Below are 23,593 nucleotides of genomic sequence, written 5' to 3' on the forward strand. Positions count from 1 at the left end.
CCGCCAGAAAAAAGCAAAACAATCTCAAGTATAAGGGGAAAAAAATTGAATTCAACTTCTAAAGTTGTTTATCATCCCAAACATGTTATATAAAGAATTTGTTTATCCCTTGCAAACCACAAAAGTTATAATCGTTCGAGTGAACAAATTTTGCAAAGGACATATTAACATCGTTTCTAATTTTTTGATAATTTTTTCTTGAGATAATTACTTTTACACCCTGATGTATATGGCCCAAGGAGACTTGGGTCAACAATAAGTAACAAGGCCTAGAGCCCCCACAAATGAATATAGTAGCCCATGAAGGAGATGTGCACTCAATGTAGCCCAACAACATAGCCCAACTAGCAATAACCGGCCTAGAACCTATGTCGACACACCTTTCCAGAGCACACGTGGCATGTATCTGGTCCCCCCCAGGTATACCCTTTATCCAGCGTAGAGGGTGCGTGTTGAGGGACATTCCCCCCAAGAACTCGGACTCTTGAGTCAGCCAGACTCCCTACAGACCAGAAATCCTCCACAGTCAAGAACTCTCTTTCTCACCTGAATGAAAACATTAATTGCGAGATTAATTGAAGATAAGGATGATTCATGTCTTATCTTAACTGTTTCTATCCACTTTACCCCAGAAATAGGCTGCACGTATAATTCCTTGATGAAGTGGGACACTTCTTTATAAATAGAGGTTTGATCCCCCAGGCGGGGGGACACCTTCTGAACTGAAACTTTGGTTATTATTTTGCTGTATTTTTTATGCGCTTTTGAATACGAATTCCACTTTTACATTCAGTCATTATACTTCGATCCTTTAGTACGCTCTATCATTTAAACATATTATTTCTTAAATTCGATAATAACTTGAGCTTCAGAGTGTTAACGTGTTGGTTTGCAGGTTTCGTTTTTCAAGTTCATTATTGGAAAATCCAAATTCATCGTCAAAATTCCAAGCTTGTTGGACCAGTGGTAAAATCGCACACATCAAGTGGCGCAGTCTGTGGATAACTTTTTGAGTTGAAGACATGAGTTACTATGGAAACCCTCAGCAATCCCACAATCAAGCAAAAAGCCGTGCAAACACCTAGCAACAATCAGCCTCTGCAGGTCATTGCAACAACTTCTCTGACTCCAATTAGTGGAGAATCCGCCCAGCTCTTCCTGCTCCAATGCCACCCCCAATAGTGGTGCACCCTATAGTTATCCTCCAAGATGAAGTACCTCTTCAGACACCACCTTAAGTGAAATCTCTTCCACTTTGTTAGGCGTTATCCAGCAGGTGATCGCGACAACAATCCAAGAGTAGATGGCAGTGTTTGTGCCTGCCTGCCTAGCTCCCTTGATGGAAGTAGGTATCCTTAAAAAAGGAATAGAAGGAGGCCTAGTTGAAGGAAACACCCTCTTATCCAGTACCCAATTGATTGAGATATAGAGACCCTCTCCAGCGGTTCTCCAGGAGTTCCCCCAACAATGGCTGGCACAATTGGAATGCTTCCAGAAAGGTCCCCAAGATGTTCAACACCAGATTACAGGGGCCTTGGAAGATGAGCAGCAAGGTGTTCCCTCCACGGAAGCAGTGATGACAGACGAATTTTCAGCAAATTGCCATACCTCGACTATCGCTGGATATTATGGGACGACCAGTCCTCAGGAGCACCTCTCACAATGTAGATAACTTTGCATGGATCCCACAAGATATAGAAGGGATTGACCCTAACGTCGTAAAACAACATCTTAATATAGCTCCCAACGTTAAACCAATACAGCAAAAGAAGAGGCATTTTGGGCCTGAAAAAAATAAAATAATCCAGGCTGAAGTCGACAAATTATTGACGATAGGACACATCGAAGAAATAGAGTTCTCCGAGTGGCTACCCAATGTCGTATTAGTACCCAAGCCAGGAGGACATTGGAGGATGTGTATTGATTTCAACGACCTCAACAAGGCAAACCCTAAGGTTTTTTATCCCTTACCTCGTATTGATCAACTGGTGAGTTCCACTTCAGGATGTAGTTTGCTAAGTATAATGGATGCATCTCAAGGGTATCACCAAATAATGCTGGCCCTAGAAGATCGCAAAACAGTTAGTTTCATAACGTCCACTAAAACATTCTGTTATGTATCCATGTTATTTAGTTTGTAGAACACAGGGGCCACCTACAAATGTTTGGTAAATAAAATTTTTCGCCCACAAATTGAAAAGAATGTCGAAGCATACGAGGACGATATGCTAGTAAAGAAAGGAGACCAAAGACAATATTGCAGACTTAGAAAAAACATTATCTGTTTTGAGGAACTATCGACTAAAGGTCAATCCGAGAAAAATGTGCCTTTGGAGTGAAAGGGTGACACTTTCTAGGATTTCTGGTAACCCAAAGAGGGATCGAGGCTAACCTCCTCAAGATTAAACCCATTCTGGACATGAAGACACCCTCCAACATTAATGAAGTACAAAGACTAACTGGGAGAGGGCAGCACCCAACCATTTTATCTCCAAGTCGGCAGAGAAAGCCTACCCTTTTTCAAAGTCCTGTGGAAAGCGAAGAATTTTTTGAGTAGGATCATTCATATCAACAATCCTTTGAAGAGCTCAAATGATATTTACGAGACTTCCTCTACTGGTGAAACCATCTCTAGGGGATACCCTTTATGTGTATTTATCGACCACCCCCCAAGCTATCAGCTCCATCCTCATTCGTGAAGATACTGGAAAATAGATGTTGATTTATTATGTCAGCAAAGTACTCAATGGAGCATAACCAATATACCCTCACTGATAAAATGGCCCTCGAGCTTGACTTCATTGCTAGAAGATTACGCCCTTATTTTCTCTCGCATCCAATTGGAGTAAAAACTAATCTACCTCTGAAGCAAACACTGGGTAAGCCAGATACATCCGTGCGACTGGTAAAATGGGTTGTAGAACTAAGTGATTATGATATCTCTTACCTACCCTAGATTACCATCAAGGCTCAGGCTTTAGCCGACTTCATCTAAAAAACAGCAGGGATATCTAAAGAAGACACCCTCCAAGCCTCTAAGGAATCATCGTTCAGGAAGGTTTCGCCAACAAAACGCATGTTGAGGGACATTCCCTCAAGAATTCGAACTCTTTAGCCAGCCAGACTCCCTACAGACCAAGAGTCCTCCTCAGTTTGAATGAAAACTTTAATTGCGAGACTAATTGAAGATAAGGACTAATCATAGCTTATCTTAATCTATCCACTTTACCCTAGATATAGGGCGCACATACAATTCCTTGATGAAGAGGAACACTTCTCTATAAATAGAGGTTTGATCCCCCAGGCGGGAGGACACCTTCTGAACTGAAACTTTGACAATTATTTTGCTATATTTTTTCTGCGCTTTTGAATATGAATTCCACTTTCACATTCAGTCGTTATACTTCGATCCTTTATTACGCTCTATCATTTAAACTTATTATTTCTTAAATTCGATACTAATTTGAACGTTGGAGCACTAGCACGTTATTTTGCAGGTTCCGTTTCTCAAGTTCTTTATTGGAAAGTCTAAGTCAATCGTCAAAAGTCCAAGCTTTGTCGGACTGGTGCTAGAATTACATACATCGCACCCCTTGATATATGATCTGTTTACACAAATTACCCCTATCTTTTAGATAATTATACATACACCCACCATATTATTATTTACACAAACCATCCCTTACTTTTTTAAAAAATCACATACACACTCCCTAAAAATATTAGCATCATTACACAAACTAGTCCTATTTTTGGTTGTCAGAGATATTTCATAATTATGTAAAAGATAGAGGTTATGTGTGTATATAGATTATAGATCAGGGGGTGCAAATATAATTACGCCTTTTCCTTTCATGTCGCAAATATTTTCCGACACTACCTATTATGACAGGTCTTTTCCCGTCACAAAAAATGGACCCGTCAGAATTCTATAATTTTTTTATCAATATCAAATCGCATAAACGGCTTTTTGCAGTGTATATTTTTCTATATATATAAATATATTCAGCTGTAATTAATTAAGGTATGTGCGTACGTAAACGGACATTGTAATTACAAATAAGTCCATAGATAGACCGGATGTCACTCTATAAGTATATATAAACTCATGATATGTATCTCTTTGATGGTAAAAATACTTGTGAAGATTCTTATTAATTATTAATTCAAAACTAAGTTATTATATATCATCACCAGAAATTCATATATATATATATATATATATATATACACACACTTCAAATGAAGTACGTTGATGAGATCTCTAAGTTATGACCAGTTTGGGTAGTTGTGTAGTGTATGTAAAGAAGGGGCGGGCAGGCGCGGTCAGTGTACAAATTCCAGAAGCGCATAATAACCGATCAATACTGGAAGAGACACAATCATGCCGAAGATAACCCTGCATGCATGCACAAAACAACAAATTAATTAATTATTACTAATAATTAAAACTATATATATGTGTGTGTATATGTACGTACTTGCATGCACCTATGTATAAATTAAATTAAATAAATAGAAGAAATGAATTAGCTAGTAGTAGTACTGACGCAGTGCTGAGAACCTCTGCATGCAATCCATATTCTTTTGCAAAGATAAAGGATGTGATGGATTGTGGTAATGCTGCCTGGATGATAGCTACACGCAAGACGTCCCCATGCAAACCTACAGCAACTGAACCTAAAGCCATGGCCAGCGGCCCAGCTATAAATCTTAAGGCCATCCCAAATACAGTTAGACTTGCTCCACAAGCGATCACTTTCTCTTGCAACGCCATGAACAATCCTACATGCATGCAACATGATGAATATTAATATTGTTTGATCATCCATCATGACTTATTATTCATATATATATATATGAATCATGTGATGATCTCACGTAGTACGATACGTACCCATGCTAAACATAGCAGTCCCAGTACCAGCTCTTGACATGATCAGGATTGATCCTTCCATTATGTTTGGCATCTTAAAATTCCACCTATACATATATTAATTCATTAAAAAGATCACATAATTACATATATATATATATACATGCATCATTCAGCTGCCACAATAAGAATATATACATATGTATAGTAATTAGTACTATCAATCATATACATTATAAAATTAATCTATACGTTACGTATGTACGTACCTGTTGGATAAAAATGCCCATGCGATTCCAATTATACAGGCATAGGAGTTTGGATTCTTGGCCAGTTTGAGCCACACCCTTTTCATCAAACTCCAGAAAGATGGCTGCCGGTTGCTACTGGTGGACGTCGTTGACTTTGAGTCACAAATATTATTATTATTAATATCGTTACTCAGCTGGTTTTCCAAATTATTACCCTCATCAGTAGTGGTAGTAGTAGCAGCAGCAACAACATGAACATCAGTGGTCTGATCATGAATAATAATAATATTATTATCATGATGATGATCATCATCATCAAAACAATGTAATTGGTTCCTTGTTCGCCTGAGTTCCAAGACGAACAAGAGGATGCTGAGCCAGACAAGTGCTTGAAAGACGGATGACTGAACCACAAGATCCACAGCCATTGGACCGTACATGGACTTCAAGAGGGGCACACCCACCACCAGAGAACTGGTGAGCGTGGAAAGAGAGAAGCTGGTTATGGACCAGCAATAGCTCCCCTTGCTGCTGCACTTAGCCCAGCAAGCCAGTGCTGTTACAATGATGAGTTTGGATATGGCGTCGGCAGCCATGAATAAATAGTTCATCTTGAAAGGATCAACGCTGGCTGTGAACTCGAACACGAACAATGGATAAGTGAAGTAGCAGACTAAGCGGTTTATGGCTTCGCACTGGTCGGGAGTGAACATGCGCCACCATTTCACCGAACAGTAACCTAATATCAGAGCCACGTACAGTGGTGCAATGCCCACCAATACCTTGTATACATCTTCCCATCCAATCATTTTTCAAGAATGCCTCCTCCTCGATTAATTATAATTTTATCAAAAGCACACTTGCATATATGTATATATATATATATATATAATGCTCTCTCTCTCTCTCTCACTCTTTCTCTCTCTGCAGGCATATAATATATGTATCATTATCTGATTTATATATATATTTATAGGCATATATGCATATGATCGATCATGTAGAGATGTACATTAGATCAGCAACAAATTGAACTTAATATTCCATATTGATTGATGAGGTAAATTAATAGCAATTACATTGAATTAAGGTTATGGATGGGGGCAGCTGAACACGCAATTGTATATATGTGGTGAAGGCAAATTTGTGCGTGATGAATGGAGTAAAGGGTCATGCAACTTTCAGGGTCCACTGGGATTGATTTTTGTGGTTAGAAATTAAATGTGTCAGAATATGGAATCAGGATTTTCTTCCATCATATACACATATATATATATATATTCCCCCTTGCACTATACCTGCATGCATGCCCTTACCTCACTCAATAAATTACATATAATTATACCTACATAATTATAAAAGTTCCTGTCCTCAAAAATATATATAGGTTTGAATTCGATTTCAACAATTAAGTACATTACTCATTAACTCTATATATATATCCCTCTTTTGGTCAATATATTATATATTCATGCACGCGCCAAGATATTCCATCCAACCTCAAAAAAAATATATCAAGTCCATCAATCAAAGTATTTTTTAGTGCAAGAATAATATATAACTAAGATCACGAGTTTTGCAAGAATTAATATATGAATGAACTAAAAGATGTTGATGGATCACAAAGTCACAAGATAAGCTCCATCTGTTTCAATTTTTTTACTAAATGCATCTCACAGTATTATCATTATTATTAGAGGCACGCAAAAGTAAAAATGTAAAGCAACTTGAAATAGGAGAGTAGGTACTATTTTAGAATTGTTGAGATAGATGATAGCAATAAAGGAATAAGTTCCCTGCCACAATAATGAATGATATATCTATCTATCTATATATACATATGTCCGAGTTATCTTTTCCAGGATCTATTCTGCAGATATGTGAAAACCTATCATCCGCTAGAATGTTATATTCCTAATGAGTGGTGTTTGTTTTGACTGAAGAAGATGACATGACTCGTCTCTTACGTACCTACCCTTCCTGCTCTTCACCAATTTCTACTTTTACTCTGTTTCTTCACAACATTCTCTTCTCATCCATCATTTATTTTTGTCCACAGAATATTAATAATACAACTATGCCAATGCGGTGTTAGCTGGTAGTATATTTTTATTCTCCCTCTCCGTGGAACCCCAAATATTTTTGTCTATAGTATATGTCTCCTCTACATTCTCAAATATATTCTTCTTCCACCAATTTACAAATCAAATATTATGCTCTTCCTTCTCATTTTCGCATAATATAATGCTTTCCTGCCTCCAAACTTGTTTTCTTTTCCCAAATTGACGGCAAATGCTACACTTACGTCTGACTCAAAACTTACTTGCATGCCATGCACATCTTTTTCCACCTTCCACAAACAAATCAAATCATACGATACCAGGGACTCAAAAGACCAGTATGCCAAAATTCTGCTCAACCAAAGTATACGACACACACATGCTTATTGCAACATATATTTCAAATTTACAAAAGTAAGGCGAAAACAAACAAAAAGATGCTGCTCAGGATGAGTGGCTTTCAGAAATGGCTGCCCCAGGTTGCCTGGTCACTGCCGCTAAGATATCAGCATATCCTACAACACCAACTAAATTGTCATCTTTCTCGGCCTCAGTTACCCACACGTGGGTTGCCCGGTGTGACAGCATCTGTGCCATGACAGCAGCCAGTGAACTTGTGACTTTACAGGTCAAGGGGGCGCTTCTACCGCGATACATGCTTCTAGCAACTCCAAAATTTGGATTTGCTGGATTTCCAAAGAACCCAATACTTCTACTACTGAATTTTCTAGCCCTAGTTGGCCCTCCACCATTAGCCAAATTGGCCTCTCCAACCACTTCATCAAGCGCAATATCAGGAAATGATCTTGCAGTCATGTTGTCTTCAACCCCCATAACAAACTGTCCAGCTGATAAATTAGCCAGAGCCCATGCAGCACCCAAGTAATCACACTTCCGTAGCTTCGCCGATGATATTTCACCTACGATCTTATACTGGCCATCTGAAGTTGACTCAACAACAGCAACCGCACATGGATCCTGGGGGCGCTTTTTGGTGACATCAACGGCTGGGCAGGAAGCATCGATGCAACAATAGTTCGGATTGATGGCACCCAAGGAGGCAATAGAAGAAAGCGGTATAGGGGCCAAAGCACCAAGGCAACCAATAAGAAACCGAAGGACATCTTCTCTTGACAGACAGCAAAATTTGTCCTGGATGGAAGAAGTGGAAGATGACGATGGCCGATTAGCATTAGCAGTAGCTTTCGTGCTATTGCCTCCAGAGGAGTCAACATTTTTTAGCCACTTTCCATTATAAAGAATTGAAAAGCGCTTGCTCATTCCTCTCCAAACCAAACTCTTAGGAACAAGAACCCGCTTGACACCTTGTTTCATCAGCTCCAAAGCATCTATCAATCTTGCTTACAGGATTACGGAATTTAATGTTAGTACAGAAAGTCCTAGAAGGAATTTGCCGCAACAATATCTAAACTTCAGTATGAAGAATTTGACATGAATAGATTAAAAACAATTTAATTTGTCCCCATCATTTCTCACTCTACCATAAAATCATGAGAAGTCAGTTTACGATAATAGCACTTGAACATAGCAACCAACGTTTTTTAGCTAATCATTACACTGTTCGTGATAGAGAACCTGGTCTTGGGTCAAGCTAGAGGATAATTACACCCAACTTCCTTCTGAAACAGCTCAATACCAACCCTTCCTCTCCCTTTTTCACAGTGAGACAATTGGGAAAGAAGGGACGTTAATTATTACTCTAACAAAATTAAGTGTAGTAATTTCTCAAAGGAACCTTTTTTCCTGTAAATTAAATCCTACAGAAACAAAATGTCCTTGAGGAGTCCTTTTTCTTCATACATTGAACAAGGATTGCTCATCTACCACTACCATATATATTAGGTAGGCCCGAAAACAAACTCAAATGCTAATCTTTTCACATCAGACAAGTACACTACTAAAATTTTCAACATAAAGGCTCCATTTCTAGAACAATTTTCAACGGATTTTGCTTCTTTTTATGTATCAAATCTTACTAAGAGTATATTAGCAAATTGCAAGGATAGTTCTGCTAAGGGAAAAAGTTAACTAAATCATTTTGCTAATATCATTATTTTCTGACCAAACAAGAGAAGAAGTTTCATAAAATCAGAATAATATCATGAAAGAAAGTAGGACAGAGTTGGTAATTTAGCTATCGCAGATGGAAGGTGAGTGTAATTAACCCTCAAGACAAATACACTGTACTATTTCTTATTACCTGTGTGTTCTTTTGAAAAGTTCAAGCAAATAGAAACTACAACATACCATATCAAAAAAAGAATCTCAAAGATCAGAATGCACGCAGCTAATAATTCCATAGTCACGATCAAGGATAACGTTCAAAGACCTTAAGGTCCCATGTAGCAACAGGAAGATATTTAAACAACAGAGTTAGTCCAGCATGGTAAATGTCAACAGCCATAGAAATCCTTCCCTACTTTCCTTAATTTGTACAAATATACTGTACCATTTCTTGTTACCTGTGTGTTCTTTTGAAAAGTTCAAGCAAATAGAAACTACAACAAACCATATCAAGAAACAAAATCACAAAGATCAGAATTGCAGGCAGCTAATAATTCCATAGTGACACGATCAAGGATAAAGTTCAAAGACCTTAAGGTCCCATGTAGCAACAGGAAGATATTTAAACAACAGAGTTAGTCCAGCATGGAAAATGTCAACGGCCACAGAAATCCTTCCCCACTTTCCTTAATTTCACAAAGGTGAGGACAAAGCATCTTAAAATATAGTCAGTGTCATGCATGCCATCTGTATAACAATCTTTCATGCACTGAGGTCACATGCAAGTTTAGACGATACATTAACCACGCATGAGATTTAGTTCCACAAGTCTGCTGCATCCCATGTTATCAATATACACATGTTATCCCAATTGTTAAGTAATCATTCCATATTTAGCATATAAAAAGCTTGAGGCAATATGCGACTTTATGAATACATAAGAGCAACTATGTATATATATCCCAGAACTTCCACCAGAAACCTGATCTACCAACATGTGCATGGTAAGTGATTTCACATATTCATGTGATTGGTTCATTGTCCAACCCAAGACAAGTGAACTCTCATTGTCGAATGAGTACTGAAGTTTGACTAGAGAAGAAGCTTTTGTGTGTTTTTTTTTTCTTTCCCAACATTGTTTCTCATGTGAGAACAAACAAGATATGTGAAATCAGGATAAGAAGGGTTCTATTAGTTAGTGGTATAATTACTCAAGAAAGAAAAGAACACACTATAGACCATCCGCATCACTGCATTTGCTGTTTAAGAAAGGATAACTTGCGCACACTTATACGTGCTTATTTGGTACACAGTATATAAGGCACTTTCAGGTCACCTGTAAGTGTTTTGGTTTCATTTCTACATAACCACCCTCCAAGTTACTAGCCTCAACTCCCACCAACTTAAGTTTGCCTTTTGCGACCAGTCACTGGCCAGTCAAGGACTTACATTTACTCTGTATCCAAAAGCATCAAACGAGATATCCAGAACCGAAGTACTCATTTCTTTATTTTCCTTCAGCTAAAGAAGAAAAGAAAAGAAAAATAGATTAAAGGGTAACAAGAACTGCTAATATGACTCTAATTTACAAAGGCTTCATCTTGGGAGCTCCAAGGACAAGGTTTCTGGTGATGGATACATATAGTATCTCTCTGCTAGCAATATTTTGTTTGATGCTGTGCATGTACTTTTTATGATATTGGATTTCCTTATCTATTAGTCAGAAGGAATCACTGCAGACACTGCATAGAAAACAATAGTTCACAGCATTCTGTAAGTATTCTTAGCATCCAAGAAACATAGAGTTTTACTAGAAACTGGTTAGAACACTGTGATTAGGAAAACGAATGCCTTGGAACCTTTTGCAATAATGTTTCCACCAATCGAGACTAATGCCATATTTTCATGTGTAGCAAAATAAATAGCAAAAATGTATTTGTAGGGCTACTGGATTTTATGCCCATCATTAATTGGCACAATCATTGGTAGCTCAGGTAATCTTAGCATTACAGAAAACCTTGGGAGTCTTATTAAGTTCTAGACTGAGAAACTGAACTTTCCCAATGAAGTAAGAATCATATGATTCAGTAGTCAGTACTGTGAGAGCATAGTACATGATTCTTTTGAATACACCATAGGACATTGTGAAAACAGAGTTGAAATGTGATGCCACTAGCCAGTTCGCTTGTAAGTTATGTGCATATAATGATGTAATAAAACGAAATGTTAATATCAATGACAAATGAACGGCATCTCATGATCCCATTTGGAATAGACATTTCACAGCTTTCAGGCCTTTAGCAGTAATGCCTATGAGATCTCAGCTACATGCTTAATTCCCTAAGCTTTCACTTAGATTATGTACTTGAGAATAAAGATGAATGCATAAGGCAAGCAAAAACTAACAGGAAGTTAAAGATAGCTATAAGGGAGTGGCTGCCAACCTTGTGCCAGGGTCAACGACCTTAAGGGCCGAATTATTTGGAACAACGACCTCGGAAACAGGGGTATTGATGGCTTTATTCTGATCAGCCAAAGAATCCTCTCTGGCCAAGAATGCCACAACATCCAGCGCATTGAGTATGCCCACGAACCTCTGCTGTCTGGTTTCAGCATTCTCCATCACACTCTTTTGGGATCTATTCTTCCAGACGGGAATCCCTCCTTCGGAGGAATCCGCGATGGCCCGAATGGCAGCTTCAACTGTCTCAGTCTCAGCAAACTCCGAGAGCTCAGGCTTCCCCACTGTCAGATCCCCAACTACATGGTACAAAAATACCGATGCCATCAACAGTCGATCCAAACTTGTCAGTAATCCTAGAACAACTCAATCGCCTCTATCTTACTTGTGTTGTATGTTGTTGTTGATGGGCTGAGCAGAGCAGGGGTGCTTGAATTATAAAAGAAAGATGCAACTTTCGTAATATTCAGTCTTGTTGAAGAGTAGTAATGGAGAGTAGCAGGAAAGGGAGTGAAGGAAGAGGAAGAGGAGAAGAATTGGGTGGCAGATATGAATAATAATAATAATAAACCTACAATTATTTAGAAAGATCGGGAGGGCCATGAGGGAGAGAGGAGGGGTGGGGATCAGCCCCAGGGACTGGATTGTGCGACTTAAACTTTTTATACAGTTTTCTTTTTAGGGGTAGCTCAGCTCAGCGCTCCTGCTTTTTAAGTTCTCTATGCTCTTCTTGGAGCTCAAAAGAGTTGAGAGGATAAGATTGCAATATATAAAAAATTAATAATAATTGAAGGAGTGAAGAGATATAATAATAATAATAAAATGAAATGTTGATATCTTGCGTTCATTTTCAAAACCCACCGCCCATTGGCCAAAACTAAAAGGGGGAGGGTCCAGCTCCAGCTAATGAACCCTATCATACAAAAATAATACACAACTCACTGTTATTACTTTACTGTTACTTATATACTTATTATACACAGGGAAGAGGCAGACAGCCACACAGGCACACGGACACGGACACGGACACGGAAACGCAAATGGACCAATGATTGTTATTCAAAATTATAATTTCAGCTGTACAGTCCGTCAACTATACATATGCTCAATTCGGACTTTACATCATTTAATTTTGTTTCATCAGTCCTTCATATCATTTTTAAATACAGTACTTTTGTCAACGACATTATTGGATAAGTTTTATATACAGTCCGCTCCTCATGTTTAAGTTATAATTACGAGAATAAGTTGTGTTGCAGTAAATAGCTGAATTATACAACCACTGTAATTAACGGATCTCCAAAAATAATTTATGATACTCATGTCATCATCTTGACTTAGATTATATTTGATCAAGGTGAAAAATGAAACTAGCATAGTTGGGAATGGAGTTACTTCGATCGTTTGTACAAATTTTTTTAATTTCACTGATTACTACTATTCTAGATACGTCTGGTATGGGATCTTTTGAACTACAAAATCATATCAGATTTTAGAGCAAAATTTGATAAGTAATAGTCAACAAATTGGAATTCATTTATCAACAGATTTTTTTCTTTCATTTGAACTCATTTCAATAATTCGTTTAGTCGCTTTAATAGGTACAACTGCTATAGCTCATCAATAAATAATAAATCTTTAAAATGAGTAAGGCAAATAGAATCAACAGAAAAAGAATGTTATAATCCTTTAATAAATAATAAATCTTTAAAATGAGTAAGGCAAATAGAATCAACAGAAAAAGAATGTTATAATCCTTTATATAATTTAAATTCCTGTCTAAAATGAAAATAGAATAGAAAAACTTTAGTTTTCTATCGATCTATTCCCTTAATTTGTTCTATACTTGTTAGAGAAGTGAAAGTACAAAGAATTTATAAGAGACAGTTTGGTGTTTGGATAGGAGGAAGAGATAGAACAAAAGTAAAACTCAATGTATATGAAACATTTTTTGGTCCAATTTTGTTTGCATCCAATATAGGCGAAAATGTAAAAGTATAAAACTAAAAAGACAAAAAAAGTATATAATATTTTATTTTTATTTATTTTATTGCCCACATATATAATTCTTTTATTTCTTTTTCTCCTTTCTAATTGACAATACGGTATATAATCGTCAGCGAAAAGATAATAAAATCGCTGAAAAACTATTATATCAAAGTCAACAATGGATATTTTTATTAATAAAAATATTCTTGTTCTTATTTAATAAATATTTTTATTAATAAAGTTTTTAAATTTTTGATATACTAAAATTATATTAGTATAACATTAATTAATTTATTTTCTCATACAAATAGTATTTTCTTCTCAATCTATTTTGTTTTTCTACAAAGTTCGGTACTTTCATTTCAAAAAAGATAATCTAAAAGAATTAAGCTAAGAAATAGTTCTAGTAAGTAGCTAACCTGAGGGGGAAAAAGAAAATCTCCCCGGATAAAAATAACAAAAAAAATTGAAACATCACCTTGAATCTTCCAAACACCTACTGTCATCTAGCATAATCTAGCAACGAGTTATATCGACCACCTTCTTTGCTTGCATATGTTACCTTAAAACACCTTCAAGTTCCTGTTGTACCACACACTCCAGCAACCGTAGTAGCCATCTCAAAATCTCTCCATTCAGCCTGTTGATTAATCCCTTATAACCAAGCCATAGGCATCCCTTGAATTTGGTTCCACCAACTTCCACGCAATGCCAGACACCGCCTACAAAAGCCTCGCAATGGGCATACTGCAAGAACGTGCATAATATCCTCTTCATATATCTCGCATAACTGACAACTGCTATCTAGTTGGACACCCCTACCTCTGAGATTCATCATAGTCGACAACGCCTTAAGACACACCCTCTAGATGACACATCCAGATATTTGGTGCAAGGTGTATCTTCCAAATGAATCCCAGTTCTTCGGTGCGCCCAACGGAGTGGCAACTAATAACAACTGACAAGCTAAAGTGTATGCACTTTGCACTGAGAATTTTCCTTGTTTTCCAAAGTTCTAGATAACCTCATCTTGTCTTCTCTCGCGAGGCAATGTAATGGAGAGAATGCATTCAGAGTTGATCTGTGCAAACTCCTCTCTCACTAGTTGTTTGCTCTATCTTGATTCATCTAGCAGGGCAACGACCTTTGTGGGTACTTGGAGTGACTTCAGTTGGACGATCAGTTGGGAATAAAAAGGGCTAGGAACCCAAAGGACTCCCACAATCAATACCGATTCTCAATTCCAATGCGCCACCTCAAACCTACCACCAGTACGTCCCTCGTTTGCAAGAGAGATCGCCAGGTGAATGAAGGGGGCTCACCACTTGCGGCTTCAAAAAAATTCGTGTTAGTATTTATGCTTAAGGATCTGTTAGAGTAGGCAATTCGACTTGCATTGCCTCCCAACAGGTTTGTTTAGCCAATATTGAGCTATTTGATTCCTTCAATGAACGAAATCCCAATCTCCCCTCCTCCTTGAGGCAACAAAGCTTATGCCACGTGACCTAGTGGATTTTGGCGTCCCCGCCCCCATACCAGGAAAAATTAGCCACATCCATTGAAGTTCCTTTAGTACCCCTTCCAGAATTTCAAAGAAATTCATGCTGTATGAAGGTTCCACTTGGAGAACAATCTTGATTAATAATGCAAGACTGGCTTGAGAGAACTTCTTTGTAGCCCACTCATTGAATTTCTTCCAAAACCGACTTAAGCTCCTTGAAGACATCGCGCTTCGAACCTTCCTATCATCATGGGTAGTCTTAGATACTTATCATGTTTGTCTTTGATTTCCACTCCAAGAATATCAGTTAGATCCTCTTTGGTCAGGATGGGAACATTTCTACTAAAGACCAATACTGATTTCTTGAGGTTGATTTTCAGCCTCAATGCTTCCTCAAATGTGCCCAAGAGCCACTTGATGTAGTGCATTGCGTTTGGCGTAGCTTGGTAGAAAATCATTGTGTCATCTGCAAAAAGGAGGTGGGAGACACGAGGTGCATTTTGGGAGACTGATACACCTTGGATACCTCCCTTGGATTCTGCACGACTCACAAGGTTACTAAGAGCCTCTGCGCAAAACAGAAAAAAAGATATGGAGACAAAAGATCATACTGATAATGGCTAATTATGGTCACCATTTCAAAGAAAAGAAAAAGAAATCGTGATGACACACATCATAATGAGAGATACAAAGTTAGGTTGAAAACCTACTTTAAGCAATACCCTCTCAAGAAAGTTCCACTCCACCCGATCATAAGTCTTACTGATGTCAAGCTTTAACGAAACATAATCAGTCTGCCCATGTTCTTTTATGTAATAGAAATTGATTAAAAATCATAGGCTACTAGTACATTGTCCATAATTAAACAACTCTGAATAAAAGAGGACTGAGAGGCCGAGACCAATGAGCCAAGGAAAGATTTAATACGATTAGCCAAAATTTTGGACACTAACTTGTAAATCACGTTACACTGGCTAAGTGGTTAGAACTGAGTTATGTTATCTGGATTGGGGCACTTCAAAATGAGCATAATATAAGTGAAATTAAGTGAGGGATTTAATGAACAATTATTAAGAATGTCAAGATTGCATGTAGAGACCGAGGGGCTGATGATATGCCAGCATTTTTGAAAAAAGAGTGGGGATATACCCTCAAGTCCTAGCGATCTTAGGGGATGCATCTGTTTCAGTGCCAAGATAATGTCTTCTACAGCAAACGCCAGATAAGTGCTTCATTCATGGCTTCGATCACTCGAACTTCTATTGAATCCGCTACTTCACGTATCACATAATCTGGGGGTCGTATGGATTGGAATATTTCTATGAAATAGCGGTGCACTATTAATCTAATAGCTTTCGACTCCGTCTCTAATGTTCCTATTTCATCCCTCAAAGCTTTGACCTCCTTCCTAAGTTTCCTTTAATTAGCTTTGGCGTGAAAGAAAGTCGTAATCTATCTCCCTCATTCAGCCACAGCGCTCTAGCCCTCTATTTTTGTAGTATTTCGTCCTTGGTGGAAAGTTCCTCCAATCTAGTCTTCAGTCTCGCCATTTGCATACCTAACACCCCCGTAATCTCTTATTTTTTCAGCCCGAAAATCTATTCACCATTTCTCAATGAAATTCTCTTGTGCCCCGCATATCGAATCCATTTTCCAACATTGCTTGATGACTTCATTGCATTCCTCAGATTTAGTCCAATCGCCTAAAGCGAAATCATCTCTTCTTCGGGAAAAGGTTTGCCCAACTCTGACTGCAACACACTCGATCAAGCCGTGCATGAACCATGTTTGGTGCTTCCCTACCATTACACTAAGTGAAGGTATCCCCTCTATAGCCTATATCCTGTAGACCACAATCGTCCAAGAACCTTCGTGAAGTCTGATATCTGCTACTTCGCTCGTGGAGGGATCCCCTCCTTTTCATGTTGGTGTAATATTTCATTAAATCTCCTAATGTCGCAAAATAAAAAGAGAAGAGCTATGATGTGATATAAAAAGTGATATAATGCGATATAAAAAGAGCTATGATGCGAATTAAAAGAGTTATGATCCGCAATGAGATTGATGAGCCTGTGTGGCATGTTAAGAGGATTCATTTAAACATTATTTAACAAATGGTGAGGTTGAGTTGGTGCAAAAAAACAGTATTTCATCTTCTGGTTAATAGACTAGAAAAAGAGGAGTTTAATTGATTGTCTTATTATGAGTTGGTTATGTTATGTAATAAAGTTAGTTATGTTGGAGTTAAATTAATTATATTCCATATATGTTGCTCATTTTATCTTGTTTGGATTACACTTGATGTACATATATAGATACAGTTATTTGCTTATTGATTGAGATGCAAACTCATCCCTCTGCTCATACTTTTCAAGAGTAGATCTTGAGGTCTCTACATATTGAGAGTTAGGTCCAAACCTTACATTATGTCATATCAGGCCAATATGCAGTTTTCTCTTCGTTCGTCAGTTAGAATACAAATCATATTTTGGATGTACAAAGAGGAATTAAAAATGCGGACGGTATGTGAACTACTTGTGATGGTTTACCTTATGCTGTTTGATATGTGTATATATATATATATATATATATAATCTTGTGGGTTGATTGTATCTGTTGTGACGTTGGGATAACGTATACGTATTGTCCCTGGCTTATGTGTATATTTATGTACATGAGCATGATTTACTTTAAGGATGATATTTAGGGAAAATATAGTTCTAGTGCTGTTAGAGAGTGCTACAAATTTACCCTTGTATTATAAAAATAGAGCAAACTATCCCCTAGGCTCAACTGTGCGCTACACGCTCCCCTCTTGTATTTGGACATAAATTTTTATCAATAAAAATATTATAAATATATTTAATTTAATATAATAATACATATACATTTTTATAAAAACAACATTTACCAGCATTATGTGTGCATAAAAATGTTTGATTTATTTATAGTGTGTTTACTTCAAATTATTCCATGTTGCATTACAAGAATACTTTACCTTTTTGTCCTAAAAAAGACAAAGTGAGAAGTCTTTTATCATATGTCTATAATTCACCTTTTTCTCTTCCGTCAGATCCATTTGAGAGGAGTATTTTACCTAGACTTCCTCTAATAGCTTCCCCTCCACATATAAATGCTATTGTACATTGGTTCTTCTTTAGAATAGTTGTACGTGGAGTCAGGAATACATAACCCAATACAATTGATTCGCACTTGGGAAGAGTGAAAAGATGACAATGATTTAAACATTTTGTTAGAAACATCGAAAAAATTATCATAGTCGGCCATTGCTCATCTGCTTCTGTAGCTTCTAGAAGATTTCCCTACTCCAAGGTCTTGACAACTACTGAGCTAAGAAAACAAACACAGAACCTAATGGAAACTTTAGTTTCTCCCAAAGAAAAATAGGGACAAAATTAAAGTACTTGTTAAGGAGAGATATCACACTAGCGTTCACAGGAAGATGAAAATGGCTTTCTACAAGAGAGGATACTGCCATGATATTTGTGCAAAAGTTGTCAAATCATTTATTACTTGTCACCCAAAAAAGATGGAATTTGTGAGAAAGTCGGGGGTCAATTGGCCATTTTCATATCATTTACCAAGAACAAATTTGGAAGACAAAGTTAGTATGTAAATCAACGGGGCCTACTAATTACAATACCACCAACATTGGCAAAATTATAATCAATTGCTATATGGACCAATAGCTGGTCAGGGCACAAATCACAGGCTGACGAATTGTGTGGTAAACGAAGTGCTAGCCTGGATTAAGCACTATATATGACCTAATACAAAGATGTAAACATGGGCTTAATATATTAAATATTATATGTTAGTTATAAAAATAATATATATATATATATTTCCTTTCTTGTTCATCTCATTGTTTTTTTTTTATAATGGTAAATTTCATTAAGTAAAGGAAAAGTACAGAGTGTACAAATTAAATGGCAATTTAAGTAGGCCATGGTATCCGTTATACTCTATACAAGGCGATAGTACTAATGCTATGATGTAGTTCAGCACTAAGTATATGGAGTCTAAGCTCATCAAGAATAATCCGAGCAAGGGACACTGCATCGCGAACCAGCTGTTGGTACCTCCGTTGATTCCGTTCTTGCCAAATATGATACACAAGGGATGCCAAAAGATTACGATAGGCAGCATTGATAACATGTTTCTCCCTCCATCTTCGTGCGGCAATCAATACATCAATGGTCCATCTTCTAGTGGTCCAAGAGGAGTAGACCTTACGTCGCAACAGTTGAAGACACTGTTTATCACAAGGGCAACAAAAGAACAAGTGTTGGTGAGTCTCAATGGTGCCACTGGAATATAATACACACTCACCATGGAGATGCTCAAGCACGGATGATCCATGGTGGACAGCCTCTCATTCAATGCTAACCATAGTATAAAAGTATTTCGGGGGATCTCGAAAGGGCCCACAAGCAGTGAAAATCAGCCTACCTTCGGGCCCAAATGCCGAAAAATATCATAGATGCTTTTATTAGCATAAGAACCGCCATCAAGGGAAACAGAATTTCGACCGCCTCTAATTGAAGGTAAAAGTAGCATGACATCGAGCATGAAAGTATTCCTCATCCTAGGCCAATGCCACTCCCCATCCTAGATGACCATCCGAAGTAAATCATCCCCGCACGTGCGAGTAAGTGAGGGGCCGTAAGGGACATGCTGAATAAGCGCCCTAGGGGATGCCATGGGTCATGCCATAGCAATATCCTCTCACCATCTCCAACCATATAATGTATATGCAACTACAACGTACTAAGTAATCGAAGGAACTTCTTCCAACCCCAAGCTTCAAATGTAGCGTCAACCGTCCATATAAATTTACTACGCAGTTGCACCGAGTTAATCCACGAAACCCAAACAGTGTCAAGGTTCAAATTGATCACGTTCCATATATGCCGAGTCATAAGGGCCAAGATAAGTCCAGTAAGATCCTTAAGTCCTTGGTCACCCTCCTGAATCGGTCAACACACTTGTGTCCAAGTAATCTTAGGGTAACCCGTGGTCGATGTTCCTTTCCATAGAAAGTTACAGAGCCGCTCCTCAATTTCCTTGAAAATCCATTTTGAAAAAATAAATGTCATCGCCCAGTAAATCTGAAGAGCCATGAGTACCGATTTAATTAGTTGAGTCCTTGTTGCAAAGGACAACTGAAGGGCGTCCTAACCTCGTAGCCACTTATCTACCTTCAGCAACAATGGTTTACAATTAGTAATTGTAAGCCTAGACGAAGTGAGTGGCAAGCCTAAATAAATGACGGAAAGTGTTCCCTCCTGAAAAGGATGCCAAGGAAGATATCTCGCATTGGATATGCAGAACGTGAGAAGATAATATGACTCTTGGCAGCATTAGTATGAAGCCCAGACAATTGAAGCAAACATCTCCATTCCCTTTTGGAACAACCGGATGGATCCCTGATCCGCTCGGCAAAATAGGAGCAAATCATCAACAAAAGAAGAGTTGGAATAACCCAATCTCACCGCATCTCCAATGGTAAAGGAATCCACCATCATGCTCTATTCTTTGATGATAGATAAGTCCTAACACCTCTATAACCAAAACAAAGAAGTAAGGAGACATGGGATCACTTTGTCTCAGCCATCTAACCCCTACAAAGAAATCATGAATACCCCCATTGAGAGCAATCGAGAAAGAAGGGGTGGTGACACATTCCCGAATCCAACCAATGAATTTCTTTGGGAAATTAAAAAGTCGTAGTGTCACAAATAGGAAATCCCACTTCACCATATCATAAGATTTTCTCAGATCCACCTTCAATGCACACCGGGGTGGAGTGCGTTGTTGGTTATAGCCTGAGAACAGTTCCTGAGCAAGTAATACATTGTCCCTAATGGAGCGGGCCGGTTCAAATGCATTTTGCGTAGGGCTAATCAATTTATTAAGCACCACCCTAATGCATTTCACTAGAATCTTAGTAATTGCTTTATACAGCACATTACAATAGGATATATGACGAAAATTACCAACAGTCAAGGGATTATGTACCTTGGAAATTAAGAAAATGATCGTCGTGTTAACTTGTCTTAGTAGTCACCCATGTTGAAAGAATTCCAAGACGACATTCGTTATTTCTTGTCCTACAATAGGCCATGCAGATTTATAGAAACCTGCAGAATATCCATCGGGGCCTGGTGCTTTCTCCTCCTCAATGTCAAAGATGGCTTCCTTCGCTTTATCTCGAGTAACATATGCTGTGAGTGCATCACCCTCTTCAATCGTCAGCACATGCCTCGCCCACAGCCGTAGGGGTGCAACGTTTATCATCCTATCCCGCCGTTCACCACCTAACAAATGCTGAAAATAAGGAATAAATTCAGCAATAACATCATCTTGATTAGTGAACATATTCCCACATGAGTCCTTAATTTGAAAGATACGCTTTGATGCTCGGAGGACAACCACTTTTTTGAAGAAAATACGCGAGCATTGATCTCCCCCTTTCATCCACTGCATCTTGGCCCGTTGTTGTAGCATGCTTTGTTCTAGTTTTACGGCACGCATATAGAGAAGTTTGCAGCAATGCTCAAGCTAAAGGAGAAGCTCGTCCTGCCGGCTTCTTACCAAGAGCTCTTGGGCATTAGCAAGGAATTCCCTTGCTAACTTAACATTTAATGAAAGATCCCCTTTGCAATGTCGAAGAGCCCTAAAAACACGGAGCTTCCTCGTAACCGCAAACATAGTTGTACCCACAATAGTGTGCCCCCAGACCGAGTGAACTGCATCAAGAAAATCAGGCGAGGAAGCCAAATAATTATCAAATTGGAATACACTTACACAGTTTAACCACGTGCCGCCATGGATTAGGAAAGGAGAATGATCCGAGGTACTTGGAGCAAGGCTCCACTAACAAGCATTTAGCCAATATCGCATGATTGTATCATTGGCCAACACTCTATCAAACCATTTCCATAAACTCCATCCATTCTTGCTACAATTATGCCAAGTTAATGGCTTACCTTGCGCAGGAAGCGTAATAATTCCTACCTCTATAATGCATGCATGGAATTCCTCCATAGCTTGCCTAATATCACCGAAAGCCCCACAAATTTCACTCATATCGAGCACAGCATTGAAATCCCCCATCACAAACCATGATTCATCAGAGATCCCATGAGCAAGTGTACATACGTCTCCCAAAACGTCCTCTTGTTAATCACATCATTCATCCATAGACAACAGTAATCAAATGTTGTTGATGAATTAATCTGTTAGTAACTCGGCAATGTATCGATTGATGACTAACATTAAGAATCTCCACCCCAATCTCATAACTATTCCAAGTTAACCAAATACGATTACTAACAGTAGTATAGTCAAAACCACTGCCACGAAGGACAAATAATTTGTTTGACCCTAGTAATATTGGAGGCTGGTATACGAGTTTCAAGGATACCAAGAAAGAGTAACCTGTAATTCTGAATCAAGTCCTTAACCGCAAGTTGATGATCGCGTCGGTTAAAGCCACAAACATTCCAAACAGCTGCTGGGATCATGTATACTGATATGAAGGGTTGCGTATGTTAGGGCCCTCATACGGTAGTGCCACACTCACATCGTCATCAGTTAAAATTCCAAACATATTAAATAGGACAATTTCCGTACGTTCTCCGATAGGGGAAGGAGGCTCGATCCTCGCTCGGCCTCGAGGCATCTTTGGTACAGCTTCTTGTGGAGGCCCTATCTCCTCCTCTTTTTCCTCCAATCCATGCCTACCGACTGGAGGGTGGGTTACATAGACCTTCACTAGTTGAGGCGGTTGCGGCTTTGTTGATGGACATATCTTGGCGTCATACCCCAAGCTCATACATGTTCGACATTTCATAGGCAACCACTCATATCCCACATCAACCTTGCAAGGAACCTTAGTCCCGTCCTCCGTGGGCATTAACAAGACGAGGTGTTTCGAAAATTTGGAGGACACATCTAGCATTACACATACACGAGCGAAGTCCAGTCTCGTACATGCTTTCGTGATGGCATCAGGGTATAACGGCTTCCCCACCCCACTTGCAACCGCACTAAGACCCTCAAGGGTCCAAAACTCCACTAGAAGGTGTCTCAATCGAATCCACACCGGGACTTGTGTATGTTTATGTTTAAGCAACTCCATCCCTGGTTCCCATCATTGAAAAACAATCGATTGGCCTTGAAATAACCAAGGGCCCCCCTCAATTACTTCCTCCATGCAGCCATCATATTAAATTGGAAGAAATAAAAACGATTCGATGTGGCAATTACATCCTTCATTGTTGGCCAGATTGACCGAACATACCATTCAAATGATGAAAATACGGTTTCTTTTCCAGAAAATATCCCAGAGCCACATGTTTCCAATGTCGAGATCCATCTCGAATCATACTCAAGGACGACCAA

The 23,593-nt window shown here is 38.4% G+C and overlaps 3 protein-coding genes across 4 annotated transcripts; all 3 read right to left on the reverse strand.

Moving 5' to 3' along the window:
• LOC105161257 (auxin efflux carrier component 5) lies at positions 4,249–6,027 on the reverse strand. The gene is made up of 4 exons (XM_011078892.2): positions 5,146–6,027; positions 4,898–4,983; positions 4,551–4,785; positions 4,249–4,399 (listed from the first exon to the last, which is right to left on the reverse strand). Exons 1-4 carry the CDS (start codon positions 5,934–5,936, stop codon positions 4,327–4,329), a joined length of 1,185 nt encoding a protein of 394 aa, XP_011077194.1. The 5' UTR covers positions 5,937–6,027; the 3' UTR covers positions 4,249–4,326.
• Positions 7,447–12,436, reverse strand: LOC105161258 (CBS domain-containing protein CBSX6). 2 transcript variants are annotated; one of them, XM_020693268.1, is made up of 3 exons: positions 12,059–12,435; positions 11,657–11,972; positions 7,447–8,544 (listed from the first exon to the last, which is right to left on the reverse strand). In XM_020693268.1, the coding sequence occupies exons 2-3, from the start codon at positions 11,833–11,835 to the stop codon at positions 7,632–7,634; spliced, it is 1,092 nt and encodes a 363-aa protein (XP_020548927.1). In that variant the 5' UTR covers positions 11,836–11,972; positions 12,059–12,435; the 3' UTR covers positions 7,447–7,631. The 2 variants fall into 2 exon arrangements, with proteins under 2 accessions (XP_020548927.1, XP_011077195.1); XM_011078893.2 differs by having other exon boundaries at positions 11,657–12,436.
• LOC105161266 lies at positions 22,710–23,330 on the reverse strand. The gene has a single exon (XM_011078903.1). The coding sequence runs from the start codon at positions 23,328–23,330 to the stop codon at positions 22,710–22,712; it is 621 nt and encodes a 206-aa protein (XP_011077205.1).

The sequence above is a fragment of the Sesamum indicum genome, linkage group LG4, assembly GCF_000512975.1.
Source record: "Sesamum indicum cultivar Zhongzhi No. 13 linkage group LG4, S_indicum_v1.0, whole genome shotgun sequence".
NCBI lineage: Eukaryota > Viridiplantae > Streptophyta > Magnoliopsida > Lamiales > Pedaliaceae > Sesamum > Sesamum indicum.